The following is a 25,120-nucleotide window of genomic DNA, read 5'->3' on the forward strand; positions in this document are numbered from 1 at the left end:
TCGAATCCATTTCAGGGAGATGAGTTTCCAAGCAAGTATATGGAAGGCGAGAATGTTTGAGGAGAGATTTTTAGAAAAGTCAATCAAAGTTGGATCTTAGTTATCTAATGACACAGTTGGAAAGGACTCGAGCTTACATGGCCTCCATCATCATTTCATGGCATCCAATTATCTTTGCTGAAGAATTAAGGTCTCCAAGTCAAACTTCTATGCATTGAGAGAATGGAATCAAGAATAATTTATTCAAGGAAGACTGAGCATTTATCGAGTAATGGACATGCATAGTGGATATTTATTGCACTCCTCTCTCTTTTTGTGCAAACATGCATAGTGGGAATCTATTGCCCACTGTGGTAGTGGATTTCTTATTATATTAATATAGATTCCTTTTCTTTGCCCTAACCCTAATTAGGGCTGATGTGGCATGATTTGGGCCATTGGTTATTGTGATCCTCTGGGCCATCTGTTGTAATCGAGGACCTATATAAAGGCCTCACTCCTCATTTGTAAAGGGAGGATTTTCTGAGATTGTATGAGCTACTAAGATAATAGAGTTATCATTGAAGCTTTGTTAATACTTGATGTGTCTTGGTGCTTGCTTATTCTCTCAAAGTTAAAGTGTTGCGATTGCAATGGAGAATATGATGGTGTATTGATGGATTCCTTTGGTTCATAATTTTGACATTTTAGGTATTCTAAATCATTGTGCGAAGTTAGCCTGAACCCATCTCATGCATATGTTTAACTTGATCATTCATATACATTGTTCTTTATGATGGTGTATGTGATGGTTTGAAAATCTTTTGGCATAACCCTTGAAGATTGCATCGGTTCACGCGTAGTTGTATAACTTGGTGAAGCAGAGCTCAGTAAATTGAGGAATTTGTCCACCAGAGTACCATCTATTGTCATCACTTCCCTTAGGAGTAGAATAGAATTTCTAAACCCTATCGTATTTCATTTTCACATATTTTGTGAAAATCCAAAAAAGTACTTCATCGAAAGCCTTTAGATAGTTCCCACATCTAGTATGGCTTGAAATGAATCTGAGTAAACATACATAGGGCCCCTTGTTATCATCAACAAATCACATCAACCACCAAGTTTATCCACAGTCAAGACTTGACATTGAAGGAACTTTAGAGTCATCATATGATCTTCTAGCAATCTTAGCATACACAAGACTTTATTCAAGAGAGGATAAGATATTTTGGTATTTTGTTCCACTGTTTGGTGGGTCATACAACACACATCAACAATATCTTGTACAAAATATTTCTTGGCAAGGTTTGCGAGACCTAGACATTCCATGGGAGAATATTCATGATTGAGAGTCTTGTATACCATCCTTGTCCTCTGGAGAGGAGTGAGTTATGCAAGAAGTCAGAACCGTTTTGAAAACTAGGCAAATTGTTCCTTTGTTTTTTGAAACAATCTTGACTTTCTCCTTGTACTCGGAAGGGCTGCTAGAGAGACCCAAGCTATGCAACTGTCGAGAAAGAAGTAGTGCTCTACCAAGATGCATCCCCCGCTTCCCCCACTCCCATGTTAGGGGTGGTACAGGATGGGAATTTTCCATTTCGAAATGCCATTCCAAAAATGTGAAAAAGGGAAATGTCCCCGAAATGACGTTTCACATGAAATAAGGGACTTGGGGACGCTGTTAGGTACTAGGAATGACCTAGTTGTCCCTGACCATCGCTAGTCCCTAACAACAATCCCTTTTTTCCAGCCTAAAAAAGACATCCGCCATTTTCCAAAAAGTCACTTTAAAAAAAAAAATTGTTGGGTGGGCCCCACTTGGGTAGAAATAGCATTTAAAAACTATGAAACCCTATTTGGAGGCTGAAAAGATAGTCTTCATTTCTTTGTTTCAACAATTCTTGGCAAGAAGAAAAGAAAGAGTGGCAAAAAGTTTTCATTTTTGAGTTGCAAGAGGCGGATATTCAAGTTTGTTAATTTGCTATATATTCAGCTTCTAAAATGTCTACGATGAATGATTTATCAATGATATGATATGCATATTTGAACTCTCTCTCTCTCTCTCTCTCTCTCTCTCTCTCTCTATGTATATATATATATATCTATATAAAATTTCTCCATTTTTTAATAGCCGTCCCCTAAAATTAGGCTTTGAATTGTATCCGTAGTGGAAACACATCCTCGTCCCCTAAAATGTCCCCGTCCTAGAAACTCTATGGAGCATAGGAAAGAATTACCGGCTATGGTGTTCACACTATTTTTGGACAAACAAGAACCTTAGTATTGGTGGAATTGGTGTTATCTTTCCCCTTTGAAGATGGGTCTGAAACATGTGACCACAACAATCTGTTAACATAAAGCAATCCATCAAAAGGAATTTCTCCTTTTGCCCTTTGGTAACTTCTAGCAGCCGCACTTGAGTGACATGATTCCTCATCCAGGTAGACTATATATGTTTCCTTGTACATTCATGCCCACAACAAGTGGCAAACCCTAGATTGTTGAAGGAAGATATGGACTCTTATCTGTTTTTTTATAAAGTAGAGCTTGAATTCTCTGTTCTTCAAGATCTTAGGGGACTTTCACATTTGGATTGGCTAAAGGAATGTTTTTCTCATAAAGTAATTTCTCCAAGCCAAACCAATTATTTGAAACTAAGTTGCTGAATCAGGAATGTGAATGGGTACAAAACACAGGTACAACAGGTTTTGTTTTGGAGGGGTTGGGTACTTTTTTAGGTCTGTTCACTTCACACACACACACACACATTAAGGTTGCATGAGGATGGGGGTACTTGGGTACTTAGGGTATGGGTACAACTATTTTTCAAAATAGGGGTCAGGGGTACTTGTGTACATCAATTTAAAAAAAATTGATTTAATATTTATAGAAAATCTGAAAATATGAGGCTTTGGTTGGTTTTTCAAAACAAGAACAGTGATAAAGTTTGCAGATGTAATGTATTGTTTTCTGTTTCAAATTTGCAATATGATTGTAATAATTATTAATGCTAAATATCTAGATGCATAACAGAGAAGGCAGACTCTAAACACGAACAAGAAGATTATAAATCATATAATGATGGCATATTGCAAATGAAAAACTTCTGACTTGAACAGTGATAAGGTTTACTGTTGATCTGTATTTTATAAAAGTTTCAAGCTGATTACATATTGAATTAAGCTTGATTAAAAAGCTGACACACAAACAAAAAACCTTAGCTACAATACTCTCTACTGAGTACCTGTTACTTGGGTACGTGTACCCAGTGCATGGGTATGTGGGTAGGCATACCCATGCAACCTTGATATATGTATATATGTATGTATGTATATGCATTTATGTATATTTATGTGTATGTATACACACTCATATATATGCAGCTAAAATATAGAATTAAGTTTAGAATGTCATATACCAATACATATGCTAAACACAAATTATTACAAATTTCACAATTTGAAACATATCATTCTAATTTAAATTCAGATTTCTGTATCAAAAAGATCAAGCCAGAATCTTATGATGGATAAGTTCAGAGTTTGCTAATCAGCAGTCTACGTCTTGATAATATCTAAAAGATCAAACTAGAATTGCTAAACATTTTGGCATTTAAAAACATAAATTCCAGATGTGTATCCACAGGAGACTCATTTCAGAGTTCAATTCCGGTATGTTTCGTACCTGGAATCACCTGGAAAATTCCCTAGATTCAGCAACTTAGCTTCAAAGAAATCCTTGATACACTTTGAAGAGACTTGTGTTTTTGAAAGTAGCAGGCAGTTTTTTGCAGATCATGTTTTAATGAAATAAAGCTTCAGTAAGAGACCTGAGTTTGACTTGAAAACAATCATAGAGGTCACGCTTTTGAGAAAGTTAAGGAATGTACTCCCACTAAAATGCCCCATGCTAATAAAAAATTCTACTTTTGGACAGCGATTTTGAGAATCTGGGCAAAACGGCTTTTACTTAGTTTAAGCTTTCAGAAGACAAATCATTGAGAGAAAGCTTAAACACTTTACAAATGAAACTTTTCAAACTATTGTATGTTGCTGGTGCAAACTCACAAGATCGGATTCCATGAGGGGATTATGGTTCCTGTTTTTTCTGTTTTTTCTGCAGCAGTGGTCCTTAAGATATTCAAAACCAAAAAATGGGAACACAAATAATCTTAACATTAAATTCCAGAGCTCCAGATCCTTAAAAGGAGGATTTAAATGCCTGCTCTAAAGGGCCCTGAAAGTTTCGAGTGCTAGGATAACAAGTTTTGAGTGTAGAGTTCCTCAGAAGTGTATCCAAGGTGGGGCATTTTATGTTAGATGGAACCATTTTCCTTCAAAGAAGCCTCAAATCTCCCAGCAGTAGCTTCTATCTCAGCCACTTATGCAATGTCTTCTCAAAATCTCTTACAAAACTGCTTCAGGATTTTAGGTGAAGATTCTATATTTTCTAACTGGAACTTCCATCTGATTATCTTTGAAAAAAAGCCAGGAGAAATAGATTCCTCCACAAGATTAACCATTATTCATGGCTGTGATACAATACACCAAGTCAACCTGTGAAGGTTAAGGTCCAATAGTTATAAATTAAAATACATATTTGATTTTGTTTCTCGCAAGGAGCCCTGTGAACTACTTCAAAATAACTTGCTTCATTCAAACATTTTGAATTGCTTTACATTAGCTTGAGTTACTGAACACCAAATTATTGCTGCTGCTGCTTGATTTTCTAAATAATATAATACAAGAATTTCCAAGTTCTAGCCAGATAGCAGAGAAAATGCTTTTGACACAGTTGCAAAAATAATATGTATGATATATTGTACTGAAACCTAATACTGGAAATCAAAAGATGTTGAAGAGTAAAAGAAATGCACATGCCAAAGGTCTATGGAGGGTAATAGTGCAAAATGTAGCCTTCATGGTAAAATTAGTAGTGGCAATCCTCTGCATGGAGCAGCTGTAAGATAAATACTCTTTATCAAAGCAAGAGGCAACAGATAGTTGGAGGAATTAACACTAAATTGCAAATATTCTTCTTTCTAAGGAATAAGCAAACATATTCTGACCAACAAAACCTACATTTTCAATCAATCATGTGTGGCTTAATCAATAAGGCATTCTCCCAATCATCTGAGCTGAGTGCTTTGACGAAACAGATAATGCCCATAAAAATTATTTCAGTCTCTTAGGGCATAAGCAAACATATACAGAGACCCTTTTTGTTACTCAAATAAGCTATATGCTTTCAGCTTACTTTATCATACTCTGCAGCTCAGCTGCAAGGTCTGTCTCTTTTGTAAGTAACTCTATTACTATGTGCTTGGAGAACAGTTGATGGTACTCAACAGGTAAAATTTGGCATTTCTACCAGTTAGATAACAGGTGTCATTAAATTCCTCTTTTCTAAAAACATTAGTTCACTTGGATCTATATGGTGCAAAATACTGAGGATTTCTTTTTTGCACTGTTTATTAGAATGTGGATTACAACAGGCCTATTCTTTGACCTTGCCCATGTTTCGCCACAATCAGATTTTGGTGGCGTATATAGCTAATTAGATTTTGGAAACTGAGATTTTACCACAAAAGTCAGAAATCTGAAACAAAAAGCAATAAACTTCAATTATTAAAGGAAAGCAATATGTGACTAATGGGCTAAGACGTGTTGCATGGATATGTGTACCCACACCTCGGATGCATACCCACGTACTCAAGTACTGGGTATTGAGTGGAGAGCATCATAGCTAAGGACCTTGATTAAGATTTCTGAGTATTGTTTTGGTCTTTTGTTTGCATATCAACTTGTTGTTTATCAAGTTTAGTTTAATACATAATCAGTTTGAAACTTTAATACAATAGTGATTAACAGTAAACTTTATCACTGTTCAAGTCAGAATTTTATCATTTGCAATATGTCATTGTTATATGATTTATGATTTTTTCTTTGTTATGTCCAATATTAATATTTAATTTTCCTTTAATTCATAACTTAATTGTATTAGTATTTATATATTCATTTATGAGATGATGTATTTGATAATCATTTGTGGTTGTAGACATTGTACTTAAGATCAATCCACTTAATAAAATTAACACATGTTATTCTACATTAAGTAACCCTTGAGAAATATAATTGGTGTTTGTATTGTGTTTATGTGTATGTAATGTGTTTTCATCGTATTGCTTCCGCATTGTTATCAATGATGTTGTATAAACTTTTATGGAAAAAATAGTTTAGTAAACTTAGTAACATTTTTAGGTTGATTTCTCTTGGGTTCCCTAGCGGGGTGTTGCACATTTAGCATATATCATTATTACAAACATATCACAAATCTGAAACTGAAAACAATACATTACACCTGCAAACTTTATCATTGATCTTGTTTTAATTTCCATTGTCATGACTCATATTTTCATATTTTTGTTAAATATTAATTATATTCAATTTTTTTCGGATGTACCTAGTACCCCCATCCCCTACTCTGAAAAATGGCCATACCTGTACCCATACCCATGCCCGTGCCTGTGCCCTAAGTACCCAAGTTCCCCTGTCTCTGTGCAACCTTGGGGCTAAGTAATATCCCTAGACATTTTGTGGTTTCTTTCAACCCAGCTATTTGTTTATGGGCATGCCTGTCAGATGATTCGAATTTGGTCTTTGAGTTTTCTGTTCCCAAGCATACCATTTTTATGTTCTTTATGCTATCCAACAAGCTTCCACAAGAATTTGTTCTATACTTCCTTATCATAAGTAGCGAAGGAGAAGATTACCTGTTTATTCTTCTCTGCTGATATAAAGACTGCATCTTGATGGCTTACGGAACTCTTTCCTTGCCAACACACGCTGTAGTTTTCTTGCAGTTGGTTGCAACCCAAAATGTGTCCCTCCTTGATCTATATTCTATTGCCAGAAATGCACCATAAACTTCTCATGTTTGATGACTGTAAGTCTGTAGTGGACCTTGGTTGAGATTGCTTCTTGCTTATATCCAACCCACTTGGATGTTGCAAGTCTGGGTTATCTGTCTTCTCGTGGAGCTTGAAGAAGAGAGATCATGTCTATACAGCGTCTATTTTACAGAATAATCCCCCAAATGTACTGGTCAGTCCAAGTTTATCCATAGTTTGATTCCTTGGACTGCTTTGAAGCAGTTGCAGACCTTTTTATTTATTCCTTTTTCCTGTTCCATATTACCGCAGAAGATAATATTTACTTCTTATTTCTAATCCTCTTTTTGATCGATGCGCTTCCTCACGTTAGAAACTGGTATTTATCTTGTTCACTATCTATTGCCAAATAACCACCGTGTGCCATTGAGCAGATCGAAAATGGATAAGAAAGGATATGTTGTAATTTTTCTCAATTAGGGTTTGAATTTGGGTGTTCCGTGATAGGATTAGTTATATATCTTATTAGATTTAAGCTATCTTTAAAACTCATATCCAACCTTATTTACTATTTCAACTTAAGGATGGAAGGTGTAGGTGTTATCCAAGCTGCCTAGAAACCAACAATGGATTCCCTTAAAAGTTATAGGTCCAAGTCCATATCACGAAGGTTTACAAAGCGCTGACCCCTACCCTCTCTTGGGATAAGATCCATTTGCTTGGATTTATACAAGCCCCTCCTTGGTAACATCGCATACTTCCCTCCTATTAATATTAATTAAATAGTAATAGGATTGATTTATATTTTCTGTATACAATTATTATGTTGAGTGTATATATATATATATATCACAGTTCTAAGAATCGCGGCGATTCACGCGATTCGATTCAAGCCAAACGATTTGTTGTGAATCGGTGAATCGAATCAGCAATAAAGGGTTTATGAAATAAGTTGCTCACTAAATTTCAAGGGTTTTTTTAATTTGCCGATTCTTGGCCAATTCAATTCCGATTCATGGCCGATTCACGATTCGATTCGGCCTTGCTGATTCCGATCCGATTCCGATTCTTGGTACTTTGATATATATATCAGAATAAACAAGGATTTCTTATCCTAATAGAATGCAGATATAATATTGTGCAATTCATCATTGATTTATAGATAAATTACAGCATATCACTATGCTGTCATATGATACTTGCCAGCCATTTAATAAAATGAATCCTCTTTTAATAGGCACTGTTAATATGTATTCTGAATATCAGATATAAATAATTACTTTCCTTTCCATCCGTGATGAATTGACGTATGGGGAATGTCTTCTTCTATCTTGCTATTAGAAAGGATTGCAACCCTTCATAACAGATGGGACAGGACTCTTGCTAACTGATCCTCTTCATAAAAATGATAAGATTTTATTAGTCACTAATCACACCATCTTATAAATATCTTATAAATATATTTATTATTATATTATTTTCATATTGTAATTTTTTATTAAAATTTTTCTTCTTATTATGATTTAATTATATATTATTAAATTGTATTTCTGAGGGGGGACATCACATCTGGGCAAGGAGCTCAAAGCATCCTCTTAGAAATCATCCATATTCACCCATTTGATTGCCTAGGGTATGTAAGATTTCATGAGATCTTTGGATGATTTTAAAAAGCTTTTGATGGCTGAAGTATCTTGAGAAAACTAGATAGAAAAGGTCTCTCTGGATCATTACTGTGCATGTTCATATCTTGAAGATTTATACTCCAGATTCTATCTTTTTCCTTGTACACTCGCCTTAAGCAATTTGGACTGAGAACTGCATTTATCCATTTCTCACTTCTAAGATCTCCAGCCCAAGCCTGGGCATCTGAGTTTTAGTCAGTTTGTTCTAGTTTCATTTTTTACTATAGAACATGAATGTTCCATAATTATAATTAGCGTTCTATATATTGCTCTCAATGTTTGTGCAGAATACACAGTTGTGTTTAGATTATTTATTTAACTTATTTTGTTATGAAAGTAGTTATTAAATCAAGTCTAGAGGTTAGAAGTTTTATAAAACTGGAGGTCGATTTATGTTTTGAGCAATAGTATTCTTATGGGATTGCTTGCGCACCCCTTGTTTCTTGTAAAATGTTTTGATTTATCTAGCTAAGGACAAAATTGTTGACTTCATGCAGGCACAGGTGCATAGGCATTCTCACAAATTTAGAGAGGTGCAGCAATGTACTCTTCTTTCTATTAAGACAGGGGGATGTTCTGAAAATTGTACTTATTGTCCCCAATCCTCTCGGTATGACACTGGCGTGAAAGCTCAAAAACTTATGACTAAAGATGAAGTTATTCAAGCTGCAGAAAGGGTATGGATCTTAGTCCTTATTCATAGCTCTACTGTCTGTACTGGATGTTGTGAATTAATTGCTCTTTATAGCCAAAATGGATGCCTCTGTTATGCAATCCATCTTTTAGCCTAAAAATCTGTTAGAAGATGTCTTCAAGCTTCATGGTGACTGAAGACCAGTTTTGCAAATTGTTAAAATATCAATATAAAAAGGTCTGCTTTGACATTTGTCTGTAAAACACTATCACATATCCAAGATTGTGTGATGTGTAAACAATCTATCACTGATAAATTAGAATAATACATTTATAGTTGAGTTCTGTTCTAAATCTTGGATACAGTGCCCTGATGATGAGCTATTAGGTAGCTCAAAACACTAGTGGTTCAATTAGAAAATATGGCTGCTCCATTAAGCCAACCAAGAACATAAACTCCCTAAAATCTGATTGGGGGGCATTAGATTTCAATCTCAATATAAGAAGTATGTGAGAAAAATTCAAGCTATCCTTGCAGACAGAGGAACTTGGAAGAAAAAGACAGTAGTAGATAGACAATTCAATGCCACATACAAACACAATCATAAAATTATAGTATGCCAAAATTAAATGGAAGAGAAAGATGCTTGTGGTGCAAAACTGACAGATGGACATGGCTTAAGCTATCTTGCGGTGAGATGAAATTCTTACTCTGCCCATCAAGGGCAGTTTAAACTTTATAGTTTATACCAAGCAGCATCATATCACAGAATACTTACTATAATATTTTATTAAAGTATGTAGAAAATCTGAAGGTTAAGTCACTTATGCATTGTTTGAGGGAGCGAGATGAGTAAGGGCAGGAGATATCTAAGTGAAATCAGTAGCAGGAGACCTACTTTACTAAGACCACAATCTTTGTCCCAAGACTAAGTGTCACTTTCATGAGATCTATTCTACCAAAAGTAGCAACTTTCTCAAGCGTATGCATCATTCTTTTTGTTTGGCTCCTGTATCACATTCATGTGGGTTGATATGATAGACCTATGTGTGTCAAGGACTTTATTAAAAAAGTTCACTTTATTTCCTTTCTTCATACTTATATTCTTATATCTTGATGTTTATTATATATGTGATCACGTAATAGATACTCAATTCTAGTTGTTTTTATTCATGGGTAAGTAATGGCCCCTGTTTTACTTTAAGATATAGCTAGGTAGTGTGCTTACATGATCTTAAGTTGAAAAGGTCCTTGCCGTTTGCCTATTCTAGAATCTTGAGATTTGAACCATCAAGATTTTGGGATGTTTAAAAGGGACATTGTTGACAGATACTTCTATATTAAATAGTTTTCTCCTACGTATCTATGGCAAGACCTGAATGCTTTCATTATTGTTGTTTTAAAAAATCATATTCATTTCCATATTTTAGGTGCCTTGGATCTTTTGTTTAGCATCATGCAACTTTTAATCATTTTCCAAGAGATTGGTTACCTGATTGCATTCTGTTTTCCTATTGATCTTAATTTCTACTTATAGGCAAAAGAGGCAGGCAGCACACGTTTCTGCATGGGTGCTGCATGGAGGGATACTGTGGGTAGGAAGACAAATTTCAATCAAATTCTTGATTATGTAAAAGAAATCAGGTTCAACCAAAAGCCTAATGATATTTTTCTTTTTAAATGCTAATTTAATTAGTAGTATAGCATATATACTTTATCTGACAAATTATAAATGTGGTTGATTTCACCCTGGTTGAATTGATTAAGCATGACCACATGTATAACTATATGGGATTGGTTGTGATGACTTTGCACATTATCTTATTGTAGATCCCAATTTGCAATTCCGAGATGATTATTTTTAGATGAAAGCTAAAAATCAGGAAAGTAATATGCACTGTCAAATTTGGTGATAGCATTTAAAATTTATCCACTTCTAAAGAATCTAAACTAGCAGAAAAGTAAAAATTGGTACAACTTGAAGTTAATTTGGTCTACAAAAAATAATTAAAATACTGTGAATAGTTTTCTGTATTTGTAACATACCAAATTTAGCGAAGGTTGAGTCAAAGTTGGTTTCGACTTCTTACCTTTTTGTCAAGACTAATTAAAATTAACTTCTGAGCCATGAGTGATCCCAAGTGAAAACCAAGTGCTCTGGCTATGCTTTTAACTTTGTATATTGTTGAAATGAAAATTTCACCCTAATGGTTTTGTTTCCTTGCTATCTTATGTAAAAAAATAAATTGTCAAAAGTGGAACAATGGAGTTATCAGAATGCCTTTGATGCAACCATGTTCATCTTACAGTGCAAAATACCCATTACAATCACAGATTTTGTTTCTATTTATTGAATTTCTTTGTACTGTCATGAGTAATGGATATGGAAAATATTCCCTGCTTTTCGTAATTTTGTGTTATACAAATAAAATTGGAATCTTTAAAGCAATATATGATGCTTGTTTAGTGAAGCTTGCCTTAGATATTTTTCAATGACTGTTTGTCAGGGGCATGGGAATGGAAGTATGCTGCACTTTAGGCATGTTAGAGAAGCAACAAGCAGAAGATCTTAAGAAGGCAGGGCTAACAGCTTATAACCATAACTTGGATACTTCAAGAGAGTTTTACCCCAGCATCATAACAACCAGAACTTATGATGAGAGGCTTCAAACTCTTGAGTTTGTCCGTGAAGCAGGAATAAGTGTCTGCTCAGGTTTCTACATCATACTACCTTTGTCTCAGTATTGCTTTGGGATTATTCTGACAAACATATATGCATGAACATATCCATTTGTTTTTTTTTCTCCTTTTTTTAACCTCAAGGCTATGTAAAATGAAATCTGAGACTCAAGGAAGGGATATCTAAGATTTGAAATGAAGGAAGAATATTTATAATAAAGTCTAATAGTAATTGTCTTGATTTGTTGTGTTTTCACATTTAACATAATATCATATGCAATTTGGGCTAACTCTTTTCAAGACACAATTTGAATTTCAAAAGCCAGCCATCCAGGTTCAAGTTTTCCTGGATACGGAATTAGAATGTAATTCTTGGATAAGTTTGTTACTTTTACATATGCAGATGACTTATTGAGGATGGTTCATATATGGGACCTCGCACAGATTTCACTATTTCAAGTGGAAGATTAGTTCTAGTCAAAAAATAAGAGATGGTGTTAATATGTGATATTGATTTTCTAGGAAAAAAGAGTCTTTTTAATGTATTTTTGGTATTCTTAGTGTCAAGAGATGCCTAACAGATTTTCCAATTTTAGTTATGTCATGTATTCTTAGTGTCAAGAGATGCCCAACAGATTTTCCAATTTTAGTTATGTCATTGAAATGAAGTTTGAACTTTTAAATAACCTAAATAAATATTTCAAAGTTCCATATTATAACCTACACTTTCTAAATGTATCCATGTGTGATTGAAATAGGCTCAAACAAGATATAATGTAGTACCAAGGGATATGTGTTTTTGCTTTATTCTGTAGCTTACACTTTCTAAATGTATCCTTCTGGCAGCAAGGCTTGCGCTTCCATCCTCTGAAAGGGGTAGTTGTCTGGAAATCTCTAGTCACTACTTGTTTATGATGGTACAAGGTTCTCCAGTTATGATTCAACCCTTGTTTTCATATTGAATCCAGATTTTTATAAAGACAATTCAGCCTTGATTTTCATTTAGGTTTGGCACATATTTTAATGAGGAACTTGACATGTGCACAATTAGATCCATTGATCTAAACTTCAAGCTTGGTAAAAACTACGCAGATCAAAAATTTGATGGGGAATTAAGACTCGCAAAAAACTCAACGCATTGACAAATATTGTACAACAGAAAAATTAGGTCACTAAGGCACATTTGGGTCAACCTTTGCACTTCATTGTGTAATTGTTAAAGTTAAAGCTTCAGTTGGATTGAAGCACACAGTAAAACATTGTAAACTGATATATGTTTTTATGTATGACAGCATACAAATCGTTATATATATATATATATATTCAGACTTGTGCTACCTTACATATACACATAGTATGATTTACTAAATTGAAATCTGTCACAAACAGATTGAATCTCATATTATTGAATTGCCTTGCATTGATCAGGCTCTATATCAAAACATGATCGGGCCTTAATAATAACCGAGCCCTTATCATTATTGAGCACTTTATAATGATCGGGTGTTTCTAACGAACGAACCCCTTGTTATATTCAGATGTAACTAATCATTTATTAGCGATAACACCCTACGTGGCACTTATGCCATGTAGAGTCATGCCCCTACGTGGGCATGACTATTCATGCTTATATATATTGGTTATCATTGCTTCTGTTGAGAACACATCAATACACAGCATGTTATTTATCTACAGCAGTAAGATTATATCCTCCATCACAGAAATCAACTCAGTATTTATGTTCTGGATTAAATCACAGTAATATCAGAACAATATAGTTATAAAATTGTAATCTCAGAACTGTGTTAGAATCTGATAAGATTAATAACCCAGAAAACTAGTGCAAAGAATAAATATCTAAACTATGAATGCAAATGATACAAAATCAAAATAGCATCATAGAGTTAGTCTCCAAGAGAGTAATGCAAATGCTGGAAGCAAAATAGCATTAAGAGGATGCAAAAATAAGAGATGCAAATACAAGCCAGGTAGCATGCTTATATAGGCTAGGAAGAAGGAGGAGGTGGCAACACCAACCAATGAAGAGCAACCATCTATCGGACTAAAGATAGCAAAGTATCTTCCCAAGATAGCTAATGGATGCTCACATGTGGGAAGGTGACACCTCACAACCATTCACCTAATAAGACATGCTTTATTAACCTAAGCGAGATTATTAAAAGTGAAGGAAAAATTTAGCAAAATAGGAAAAATAAAAAACTACACTAACACCCCCCCATAAGCGAAGCTTAGGTGGATGTAGAAATGGGTCCCGGCAAGTCAAGCCTGATGAGGTACCCATGTACATAAGATTTCCCAAAAGAGAGAGAAAAGAGACCCCCCCACAAAAAAAATTAGGACTCCAAGCGAGAGGAAGAGGCCCCCCCAAAAGATGAAGCATCCCGCACCCCCAGCAAAGCTCGCAAATGAAGGAACTTGCTCTCAGTGAAGGGTTTGGTGAAGATATCAGCAACTTCCTCAGAAGTCGGACAATAGTGAAGGTCAATGACATGACCATGGATGAGCTCTCGGATGTAGTGCATGTGGACCTCTGTGTTTGGTCCACCGATGATGAACTGGATTCCGTGAGATCTGAATGGCACTTTGGTTGTCACAAAATATGACTGATGGCCGTCTGATCTGGATACCAAACTTAGTGAGAAGATGTTGAAGCCAAATGGCCTCAGTGGCGGCATTTACAGCCCCCTCGATACTCAGCCTCAGTAGAAGACAGAGCAATAGCAGACTGCTTTTTGCTCGACCAACAAATAGGACTTGACCCAAGTGAGAAGCTATACTCTGAAGTAGACTTGCGATCCTCAGAATCACCTGCCCAATCTGAATCTGTGTAGCCCACCAAATCAAGCTCAATACCTGCTGCGTAGTGAATCCCACAATTATGAGAACCCTGAATGTAGTGAAGGATCCGCTTGGCTGCTTTCCAGTGCAACTCATGGGGCTCCTGCATGAATCGAGAGACCATGCCTACAGCATAGGAGATGTCAGGTCTCGTATGAGTCAGATAAATGAGACTCCCAACAAGTTGGCAGTACAAAGTGCCATCAACAAGTGGAGAAGAACATTGAGCTTCAAGTTTGACTCCAGAAAGGAAGGGAGTCGGAGCAGGCTTACAGTCAGCCATATGAAACCTCGAGAGTAAATCTAGAGCATACTTGGATTGTGTGATGGTGATCCCAGAAGGAGACTGAAGGATCTCAATCCCGAGAAAGTAATGCAACAAGCCCAAGTTAGTCATCAAAAAACTATCCTGAAGGGCCACTTTGACAGCCTTAATGGTGGGTGAAGAACTTCCTGTGATCAACAAGTCATCAACATACAAAACCAAAAATAGAAGTGAATCACCCTGTTGCAAAATGTAGACATTAGGATCAGAATGGCACCGAGTGAACCCAACTGATAGAAGGAAGGAGTCCATCTTGGCATACTAGGCCCGAGGAGCTTGTTTGAGGCCATAGAGAGACTTTCGAAGACGACACACAAGTGAAGAATCCTGAAGGAAGCCCTGTGGCTGTTCCATGTAGATCTCCTCATGAAGGTCACCATGAAGAAAAGCACTCTTCACATCCATTTGATGTACTTCCCAACGATTAGCTGCAGCAATGGCAAGAACAATTTGAATGGAATTCATTCGGGCAACTGGCGTAAAAGTCTCAGAGTAGTCAATCCCAGGAACTTGGGAGAATCCTTTGGCGACCAAGCGGGCCTTGTGTTTGTCAACTGACCCATTTGCTGCAAATTTTGTCCGATAGATCCACTTACATTGAACAAGTTTTCTTCCTTTAGGAAGAGGGACAAGATCCCAAGTGTGGTTCCTCATCAAGGAACTATACTCTTCCTGCATAGCTGTATCCCACTCAGAAATACCAGAAGCCTCATGAAAGGACTGTGGATCTGAGGCAGTAGCAATGAAGACATGTGGAGCATCCTGGAATTGTGAACGAGTTCGCCTGGTGTCTGATGGATCCCCAACCCAATCACCTGCAGACTGCAAGGTTTGTCTAGCCCAAAGTGGACAGGAAGATGGAGAATCTGGAGGGGAATCATTAACCTCTGAATGATGACTAGGAGAGGAAGGAGGTGAGTTCTCTAAATCACTTTCTGCATCAGAAGTAGAGGTAGAAGACTGTTCAAGTGAATCTGACTCATCAGAAGATCTGTCATGTATTCCAAGTGACTCTAATGTCAAGGTAGAAGGAGTTGGAGAAGTGATAGAAAGTGAGCTTGAAGATCCCTCTTCAAATTGAACACTCCTCTCAATGAATAACTCATGTGTAGTAGGGTGGAGCAATCGATAACCCTTCATACCATCAAGATAACCTACAAATATGCAAGGTCTGCTTTGTGGATCCAAGGCCTTACGTTTCTCTGTAGGAATGTGGGCCCATGTAGGGGAGCCAAAAACTCGAAAGTGCTTAACTGATGGTTTCCGACCGCTCCAAGCTTCAAAAGGAGTAACTCCCTTCAAGGCTCGGCGAAGAACACGGTTCTGGATATAACAAGCACAGTTAATGGCTTCTGCCCAATACTGTGGTGCAAGAGATCTAGAGTGAATCATACAGTTTGCCATTTCCTTCAAGGATCTATTCTTTCGTTCTGCAACACCATTTTGCTGAGGATTGTATGGAACTGAATGCTGTAAATCAATCCCCTTTGAAGTGCAAAATCTTTCAAACCGATGGTTGACATACTCACCACCATTGTCTGTGCGCAAAACCTTGATGGCTTTCCCAGATTGCTTTTCTACAAAATTTTTGAAGTCTTGAAAATGATCATATACCTTTGACTTCTGTTTGAGAAAGTACACCCATGTATATCGAGAAAGGTCATCAATGAATGTGAGGACATATCGGGCCCTGCTGAAAGAAGGATGTTGAAATGGACCAGCCAAATCACTGTGAACTAACTCTAGTATCTGTGAAGCTCTCCATGCCTTACTTTTGTCAAACTTTTCCTTAGGATGCTTACCAAGAATGCAACCTTGGAAAACACCTCCTGAGAATTGAACCGAAGGCAACCCTGTGACCATGCTCTGCTGGTTGAGCTGATGCAAATAGCGAAAGTTAAGATGGCCAAACCGCTCATGCCATAATTTACTCACATCATTAGAGTGAGTGAGCAAAACAGATGAAGGAGGATCAGGAACAAAGTGAGAAAACAGATAGAGCCGTGACTGATGATCTGCTCTCCCAACTGCAACTACAGAATCACTATGCAACTCACGTATCTCCACTGAATCAGGAGTGAACTCAACCCGCTTGCCTAAACCTGTGTGAGTGATCTGGTATATTGATAGGAGATTAGTTGATAATGAGGGTACACAAAGAACATCATGGAATATGCCATCCCCCACATTAACAGACCCTCTCCCACACACCTCAAGAGGAGTGTCATCACCCATCAAAATAGAAGGCATAGTACATGGCTCCAAGGATGCAAGTTCTTCCTTAGATGAAGCCATGTGGTGCGAAGCACCCGAATCAAGAACCCAAGTGGATGGTGAGGAAGCAACTACAACAAGAGCCTTGCCCTTTCCTTTCCCCTTGTTGTTTTCTTTTGCCTTGTTAGACTCTTCATTAGAACTTTGTTTGATAGACTCAGGAACACTAATATTATTCTTCTCAAGAATGTATGTCAAGTGATCAATTTGTTTCTTCAAACATTTATGTTCATCATGACCGGGTCTTTTACAATAGGCACATTTAACCTTTTCTTTCTTAGGCTTATCACCCTTAGAGGATGAGGTATCAATAGTTGCTTTTGAAGCAATTGGTATCTGATCCTTCTTTTCCTCACTATTATATTGTTTCTCATCCTTACTATTGTTGTTACTACTTTGTCCTTTTTGTTCTTTTGTGCCTTAGTTGGTTGCTAAGGCATGTGACTTAGAGGACTTAAGAGTTCCCATCTGGATTAGCTTGTCCTGTTCTCGAGTGAGATTGACAGCAAAATCATCTAGAGATGGCATGGTGAATTGAGTACCAAGTGCACCCTTAGTAGCATAGAAGGTAGAGACAAACACAGAATATTCTGAACTTAGCTTAGAGAGAATACTAAGAATCAGCTTTTCATCTTTCTTTTCAATTCCACATTGTTTTAATTGAAGCCTTAGTGATTTCAATTTGGTGAAGAAATCTTGAATTGTGTTGAAATTGCCTGGACTCAAACTAATTAATTCATTTTCCAACATATGACCCCTCATTGAATCTTGTGTGCCAAATAGTGTTTCTAGCTTTGTCCATACTTCATTTGGTGTATCCAAAGACTCAATGTGAAATAACAAGTTAGGAGAAATCGACAAACACAATGTTCCATATGCCTCATCACATTTGTTAAACCACTTAGGCTTGTCTTCATCTTTAGCAGGTTCAGTTTCAAGTCCCATAGTTATCCTATTTAATCCAACTTTCCTTAAGTGAATTGTTATGCGTGATTTCCACTCAAAGTAATTGTATGGAGTTAGGATGGGCATATTTGTTTGATCCATGATGAAGAAATGCAAAGAAATGCTAAAAAGAAGAGAACCCAGCCACGACAATGCCCCCCCCCCCTTTTTACTCAATCAAAGAACCCCCCCCCCCCCCCCCCCCAAAGAAATATGATTTGGCACTTTATTTTAGTGCGTTTACAACTACCACTAGAAAGAAATACTTAGTGGTCTTGATTTCAATGCATTACAAACCCTCATGAAGAGCATATGCTAAAAGTGAAACTTGGGCACAATAATCACGGAAACAAATAGCACCACTGCGATCTACTCGAAAAATCATGCACTTTCAAAAAAAGAATCACCTCGATACGAGGTCGTATGAGAAAGTTATGATCCTCTGAAGTTTTCAAAATGAGAACTGTGCACAGTCACGGCTGAGAATCTGCAATTTCTGAAGAATTCATGCATGAAAATCAAAAAACAACTCCACTAGTGGATAGAGCACAAAAAAATAGCCAAGTTCATAACAAGAATCATCAAAATCGGAGTCTGTATGAGCAAGAACGAGACATTTGAAAACTGCATTCAAATCTGCGACTGCCAACGGAGAGGGGTATGGTTGTAGCCTTTCATGCTCGATTCTGCAAAATATACAGCTTGCATGCAAAATCTAAAAGATACACAGATGGTTTTTCGGGGTTGCAAACAAAACCCAGAAAGCGTTTTTCTTGTTGATGTACAGAAGATGTTGCTGTAGTGTAAATTAGACGCCTTTCACAATAAAAAATGGCTCCAAAAATCAAAAAACGACCCCAGCAACCAAAATATGACATGCAAATGCCGGATCAGCTTCTTAAGTCCATCAATGGCATGCTGGAACTTGCAATACTGATTGAAAACTCCAAATATGCAAGTTGGTTGTCAGATTTGAGATTGAAACCCCAGAGAAAAGCCGTTTTTGTCAAAACTTTTCTGATTCTCAGGATCATCCAAAGATGCAAGAGAAGAGCATACTTCGTTTTTCAAAAAACTACAATAAAGTTTATTAGCCCCCCCCCCCGAATCTCTCAAATAAGGAAACTAAAATCTACTCTTGCACATAGAAAAGCTTTGATACCATGTTAGAAACTGATAAGATTAATAATCCAGAAAACTAGTGCAAAGAATAAATATTTAAACTATGAATGCAAATGATACAAAATCAAAATAGCATCATAGAGTTAGTCTCCAAGACAGTAATGCAAATGCTGGAAGCAAAATAGCATTAAGAGGATGCAGAAATATGAGATGCAAATGCAAGCCAGGGTAGCATGCTTATATAGGCTAAGAAGAGGGAGGAGGTGGCAACACCAACCAATGAGGAGCAACCATCTATCGGACTAAAGATAGCAAAGTATCTTCCCAAGATAGCTAATGGATGCTCACATGTAGGAAGGTGACATCTCACAACCATTCACCTAATAAGACATGCTTTATTAACCTAAGCGAGATTATTAGAAGTGAAGGAAAAATTTAGCAAAATAGGAAAAAAAAGAAACTACACTAACAAACTGAACATACATGTCTGAATATAGCATACCTTCAATTGATCAATTGGAATTGGAATTATTGATTATCTCACTCTATCACAGATCCTCTATTCCTCAACATGGTACCAGAGCAGGTTTCAGTCCTAAGGAGCAATTTGATTGTAGAGTTCAGAGATCTGTAGTCACCATATATCGAGCAGTCCTTCAGACTGACTAATAAATATGCTTAATTATCTTGGGTAGATGCATTTTACATGTTCTGTGGAATATTTCATTCCTTGATCTTGTCAGAGTTGTGCCCGGTGAACTTGAGTCCTCATCTTGCCTTATTCATTATTTCATGCTTGAATAGTGTTGGAGTCTCTATCCTTGATGTTGGGCATTCACAGACATGCGCTGGACCATTTCTATCGTGAAAACTCATTTCCTTTAACACCACAGACATTCATCTTGAAATATTTTTTTTGTGTGTTGTTTTATGCTTGTCATGCCCTTGTGATAATATTACTATATTAGATAATGACAAGTAATGAAGAAAAATGAAGTTAAAAAATATGTGACACCTACGTAAGGGCAGATGAGACAAATAGTATGGTTATTAAAAGGAGCGAACAACGGGTGATTCAACCCCAACATCAATCAGACAAGTGGAATAGGAGAACTTTGTTAAACTCTCAGCAAGGAAGCGGAAATTATAATGGGGCAGTTACCGATTGTGCAAAATCACATGTGCCGTGTTGATTAGTAACCATTGACCCTATTTGGATTCACAATAAATGATTATTATACATAAGGGAAAATAGGGATGTCAGAATCACTTTGGTCAAACCAGGCAGTACATTGCCTCCAAGTATTAAGCACTGCCACCGAATAAAAATGAAGAGATGAACACCTCATTCAGTATACCTGGCATTTTCTACTTCTGCCCCTATGGAAAGACCGGTGTAAATCAAGGAGGGGTATGTGAAGCACAACCCTGGCAATGACTACGGGACCACCAGTTATTCGTGGATTCCTTCAATAGTAAATGAAAAATAAGATCATTATGTGGATGCCATCAAAGGTAGCGGGCGCAAACAATTAATCCCGCCAAATTGGGAATGGATGGTGGGATCCAAACCTCCATGAATCAATAATCATCAAAGATAACATATATTTAATATGCATTCCTTTAGTACTGTCAGCTACAAGAACATTGCTATGGAATCAAACAAATTGATTTAGATCAAAGTCTACCGTATGACGGGTAAGTGGTGAAGACGTATCTATTAAGGAATAAGATGATGGATGATAATACATTCTTCACAAAACGAAATCGAAATGATTAGTGTGGATGCCAAGTTGGTATGATGGACACTATAAATGTTATGATCTTCTGCTTAATCTGCATTGGAGGATTATGAAGACAATAAAGTCCCATAGGAAGTCAAACCAATCTTACGTGACTAAGGATGTGAATTTGAGAACATAGAAATTTTTGATTATTATTAAGAATCACTAAAGACTTCCATTATAACAAACACCATTAATAGTTAGTTGATAACAAGGATCCATTAGACAATGAACATAATAGAGAGTCTAATTGGGTTGTTATGAAGAGAACTTTTGGAAGAGTTATCTCCAACTGTTCATGAAAAGGTATAACCTCTTTGATTATACGATATAAGAAAATCATCACCACCCAATCAATCCATTTTCTGATCTGTTCATTTGAGAAGTCATACCTGTAGAGAACGAATTCTTTTTTGAAAAAGAGGGGGTAAAAATTTATTCAACCAAAATCAAAGTACAAAGCAAAGGCACATGGCCCACAACAAGACTACATCTTCATGTCATCCAATAACAGCTGCTCAACAATCCCACTAAACTCAACAGTTAACTCATCTCTTCCACTAATATTCCATCCATCCACGTTCTCTGAAGCCCACTTCGCCAAACAATCAGCCACTCTGTTCCATTCTCTAGGGATATGACGAAAGGAGACAGAGTCCAAGGACTTACAAAGTTTTAAAGTTTGTTTGACCAAAGCAGCTAATTGCCAACTAACATTCTCTAAGCTTTGACTATTCAACATGTCCACAATAATCTGAGAATCGGATTCATAGATGATCCTCTTCCAACCTAAAGAACAACCTTTCTCAACTGTAGTCTTAATAGCAAGAGCCTCCATCAGATTATTAGAGTATTGACCCTTGTAGATAGAGAAGAGAAAAACCATACCTCCATCCTTGTCTCTACCTATGCCCCCAATACCAGCATGACCAGGGTTCCCACGAGAAGAGCCATCCGTATTAATCTTCAAAGTCCTAGCCGGGGGGGGGGGGAGTCCACTTCCCATCCCGACAAACCTGCTGCTTGTCATGGCGCAGCCTTTTTCCAAGGTTGACACCCCATTTGCTATCTCCTAGGTTCAAATTTTGCACAATAGCATAATCACCAGGATCAATACCTTCAAACATATCACACTTAGCAAAGATGGTCTCCTGAAGCCTACTAAGAAAAATCCTCCAAAGATGCAAACTTTCTAACTTGGAGTCACAGAAAATTCTACGATTCCGCTCTAACCAGAGGTTCCAGAGAATGAGAGACGGCCTGACCATCCAGGCAACCCGCAAGAAAGAAGTCTTCGCTAGAGGTTTGCCCAAACTCTCCCAAAAGTCAATTAAAGAGGACATATGAATACAACTGTGTTGCCAAGCCTCCCACCATCTGTGCCATATTTCTCCCGAATAAGGGCAAAGAAAAAACAAGTGAGAAGTACATGCCTCATTGCCCGAACATAGGAAGCAGATAGAAGGACCCTGAAAACCGCGTTTGCGAAGATTCTCCCAAGTGAGGCACTTGTTTAGAGCCAACAACCATAAGAAGAAATCACATTTCGGCCAAGAAAGGTTAAACCAAACCTTCTTCCATCAACTCACCTCATTTGGACCATGACGGTTCCTGTCAAGCATAGCATAACCTTGAGCCACGGTAAACTTGCCTTTTGGGCTAGGACTCCAGGCCAAGATATCTTGCTCACGAAGAGAGCTGCAAAACCTACTTTCAAAGCTTTAGTAAGAATGGCACGGTCCTCATTAGAGCCACCCACGGGCCACTCCTGAGGGTCCTTCCAACAAGTCACCTCCACCTGACCCAGACGCTTGACCGTCTTAAAGTGCTCCACCTTAAACCATCCAGCATTAGTAAAAATGTGGCAAAGAGTCTGAAGTTGGGGGAAGCTAGAAAGAATGGGAGGATGGCTGTCCCAAGAATCTCGCCAAAACAAGGCATTAGAGCCACTGTTACAAATCCAGAAGAGGCTTACCTTAATAAGTTGAGCCCCCTTCTTAAGAGTGTCCCAAATGTAGGAACCTTTACCCACCAAAGTAAACCTTGGTACATTAGGGCAATCAACACCCGAGAAATACTTGTGGGCAAGAATTTTGGCCCAATCATGATCCTAACATTTACACCATCTCCAATATAGCTTGGCAGCCAAAGTAGTGACAACTAGAGCCATCAACCTAAAACCAAGGCCCTCGACATGCTTCGGCCTACACACAGAGTCCCACTTAACAAGGCTCCATTTCGAGGAAAGAAGGCTGCCAGACCAAAGAAATTGCCTAGATAAAGCATCAAAATCCCTCACAAAGTTGGAGGGGGGAACCTGAACACAACATCTATAAATTGGGAGAGACTGCACCACAGACTTAAGCAGAACCACTCGCCCAGCTGAAGATAACCATGTATAAGTCCATTGACTAACCTTACTCCAAAACTTATCCAAAATCCCCTGCCAGTAATCTCTTCGTTGAGAACCCAAGACCAAAGGAACCCCAAGGTACATCAGAGGAAGAGATCCAATTTGAAATCTAAGAATCCTTGCAATCTTGTTCTGAATAAGTCGAGGAGTGTTAAAGAAATAAATAGAAGACTTATCATCATTAATACATTGCCCTAAGGCTTTCAAATAGATATCCAAAGCTCGCCTGAAATTCTCTGCCTTACTGATTCTAGCCATGCCCATTAGCCCAGTGTCATCCACAAACTGAAGATGAGAGTAATAGGGAAGATTATTATTCCAGCTCCAACCTTGGATAAGACCTTGCCTCACTTGTGATTTTAAAAATCTGCCAAGACCCTCCACCATGATGATGAATAAATAGGGAGATAAAGGATCTCCTTGTCGAAGTCCCTGAGAAGCCCCAAATAATTCAGACGGTTCCCCATTAATGAGAACTGAGAAAGAGGAAGAGGTCACACAGCTTAGAGCCCATTTCACTCACTCCTCCTCAAAACCAAAGGCCAAAAGAATTTTCTGTAAGAAATCCCAACTCACCCGATAATAAGCTTTAGCCATGTTGAGTTTAATAAACATAGCTTTCTCCTTGGATGTTGCCATAGAGTGAATCGCCTCCATAGCTATCACAACCCCATCCAAAAATTGTCTACCTTTAACAAAACCACCCTGCTCAACAGAGATCAAAGAACCCAAGAGTGGTTTGAGCCTCTTGGCGGTCAGCTTGGTAATAATCTTATAGGCAACATTACATAATGCTATTAGCCTCTTCCTTCTTAGGTATAAGAGCCAAGAAAGTAGAATTCAAAGACTTCAACATCTGTTTATTTCTATGAGATTCCTGTACCACTTCAAGGAGATCAAACTTTATTATTTCTTAGAATTTTTGGAAAAATTCAATCGGAAAGCCATCTGGACTAGGGGCCTTGCCTTTTTTCATATTAAAAACAACTTTCTCCAATTCTGATAACTGGATAGGGCTTAAAAGGGCCTCATTCATCTCTGCAGTGACCAAGAGGGGGATATAGTCCAAAATGGCACACTCCTCAGTCTCAACAGGAAGAACTTCCCCAGTAAAAAGATTGGAAAAATAATTAACAGCTTCCCCAGAAATTTCTCCACAGGATGAGATCCGGTCCCCATCAGAAGAGACAAGAGAGGAGATAGAATTACCCTCTCTTCGAGCCTTCACTGAGTTGTGAAAGAAAGCAGTGTTCCTATCCCCTTCCTGAAGCCAATCAACACGGGATTTCTGCTTCCAGAAAATCTCCTCTCGGAGCTCCCATTCCTCCAATCCCTTTAGAGCTGACGACTCCGCTTTACTCAAATTAGATGTCAACCCTTGATCTCTAATCTTACGGGTAATATCATCCAGCTTGGTCTGAGCAGCAACCTTCTGAGCATGGAGGTTCCCAAAATGATGTTTATTCCATCTCTTCAGCCTATACTTCACATGTTGGAGCCTCTTGCTGAAAGTATACATAGCCGTTCCA

The 25,120-nt window shown here is 37.6% G+C and overlaps 1 protein-coding gene across 1 annotated transcript in view; it reads left to right on the forward strand.

Annotated features, from left to right (window-relative positions):
- The window catches only part of BIO2 (Radical SAM superfamily protein), a 95,960-nt gene that overhangs the window by 42,861 nt on the left and 27,979 nt on the right, over positions 1-25,120 (forward strand). The window contains exons 2-4 of the mRNA XM_089827191.1: positions 9,054-9,233; positions 10,728-10,834; positions 11,698-11,903. Coding sequence (XP_089683317.1) covers positions 9,054-9,233; positions 10,728-10,834; positions 11,698-11,903 — 493 coding nt within the window. The remainder of the gene's footprint in view (positions 1-9,053; positions 9,234-10,727; positions 10,835-11,697; positions 11,904-25,120) is intronic.

The sequence above is a fragment of the Cupressus sempervirens genome, chromosome 4 (assembly GCF_028749045.1).
Source record: "Cupressus sempervirens isolate cs-2001-9-10 chromosome 4, ASM2874904v1, whole genome shotgun sequence".
Classification (NCBI taxonomy): domain Eukaryota; kingdom Viridiplantae; phylum Streptophyta; class Pinopsida; order Cupressales; family Cupressaceae; genus Cupressus; species Cupressus sempervirens.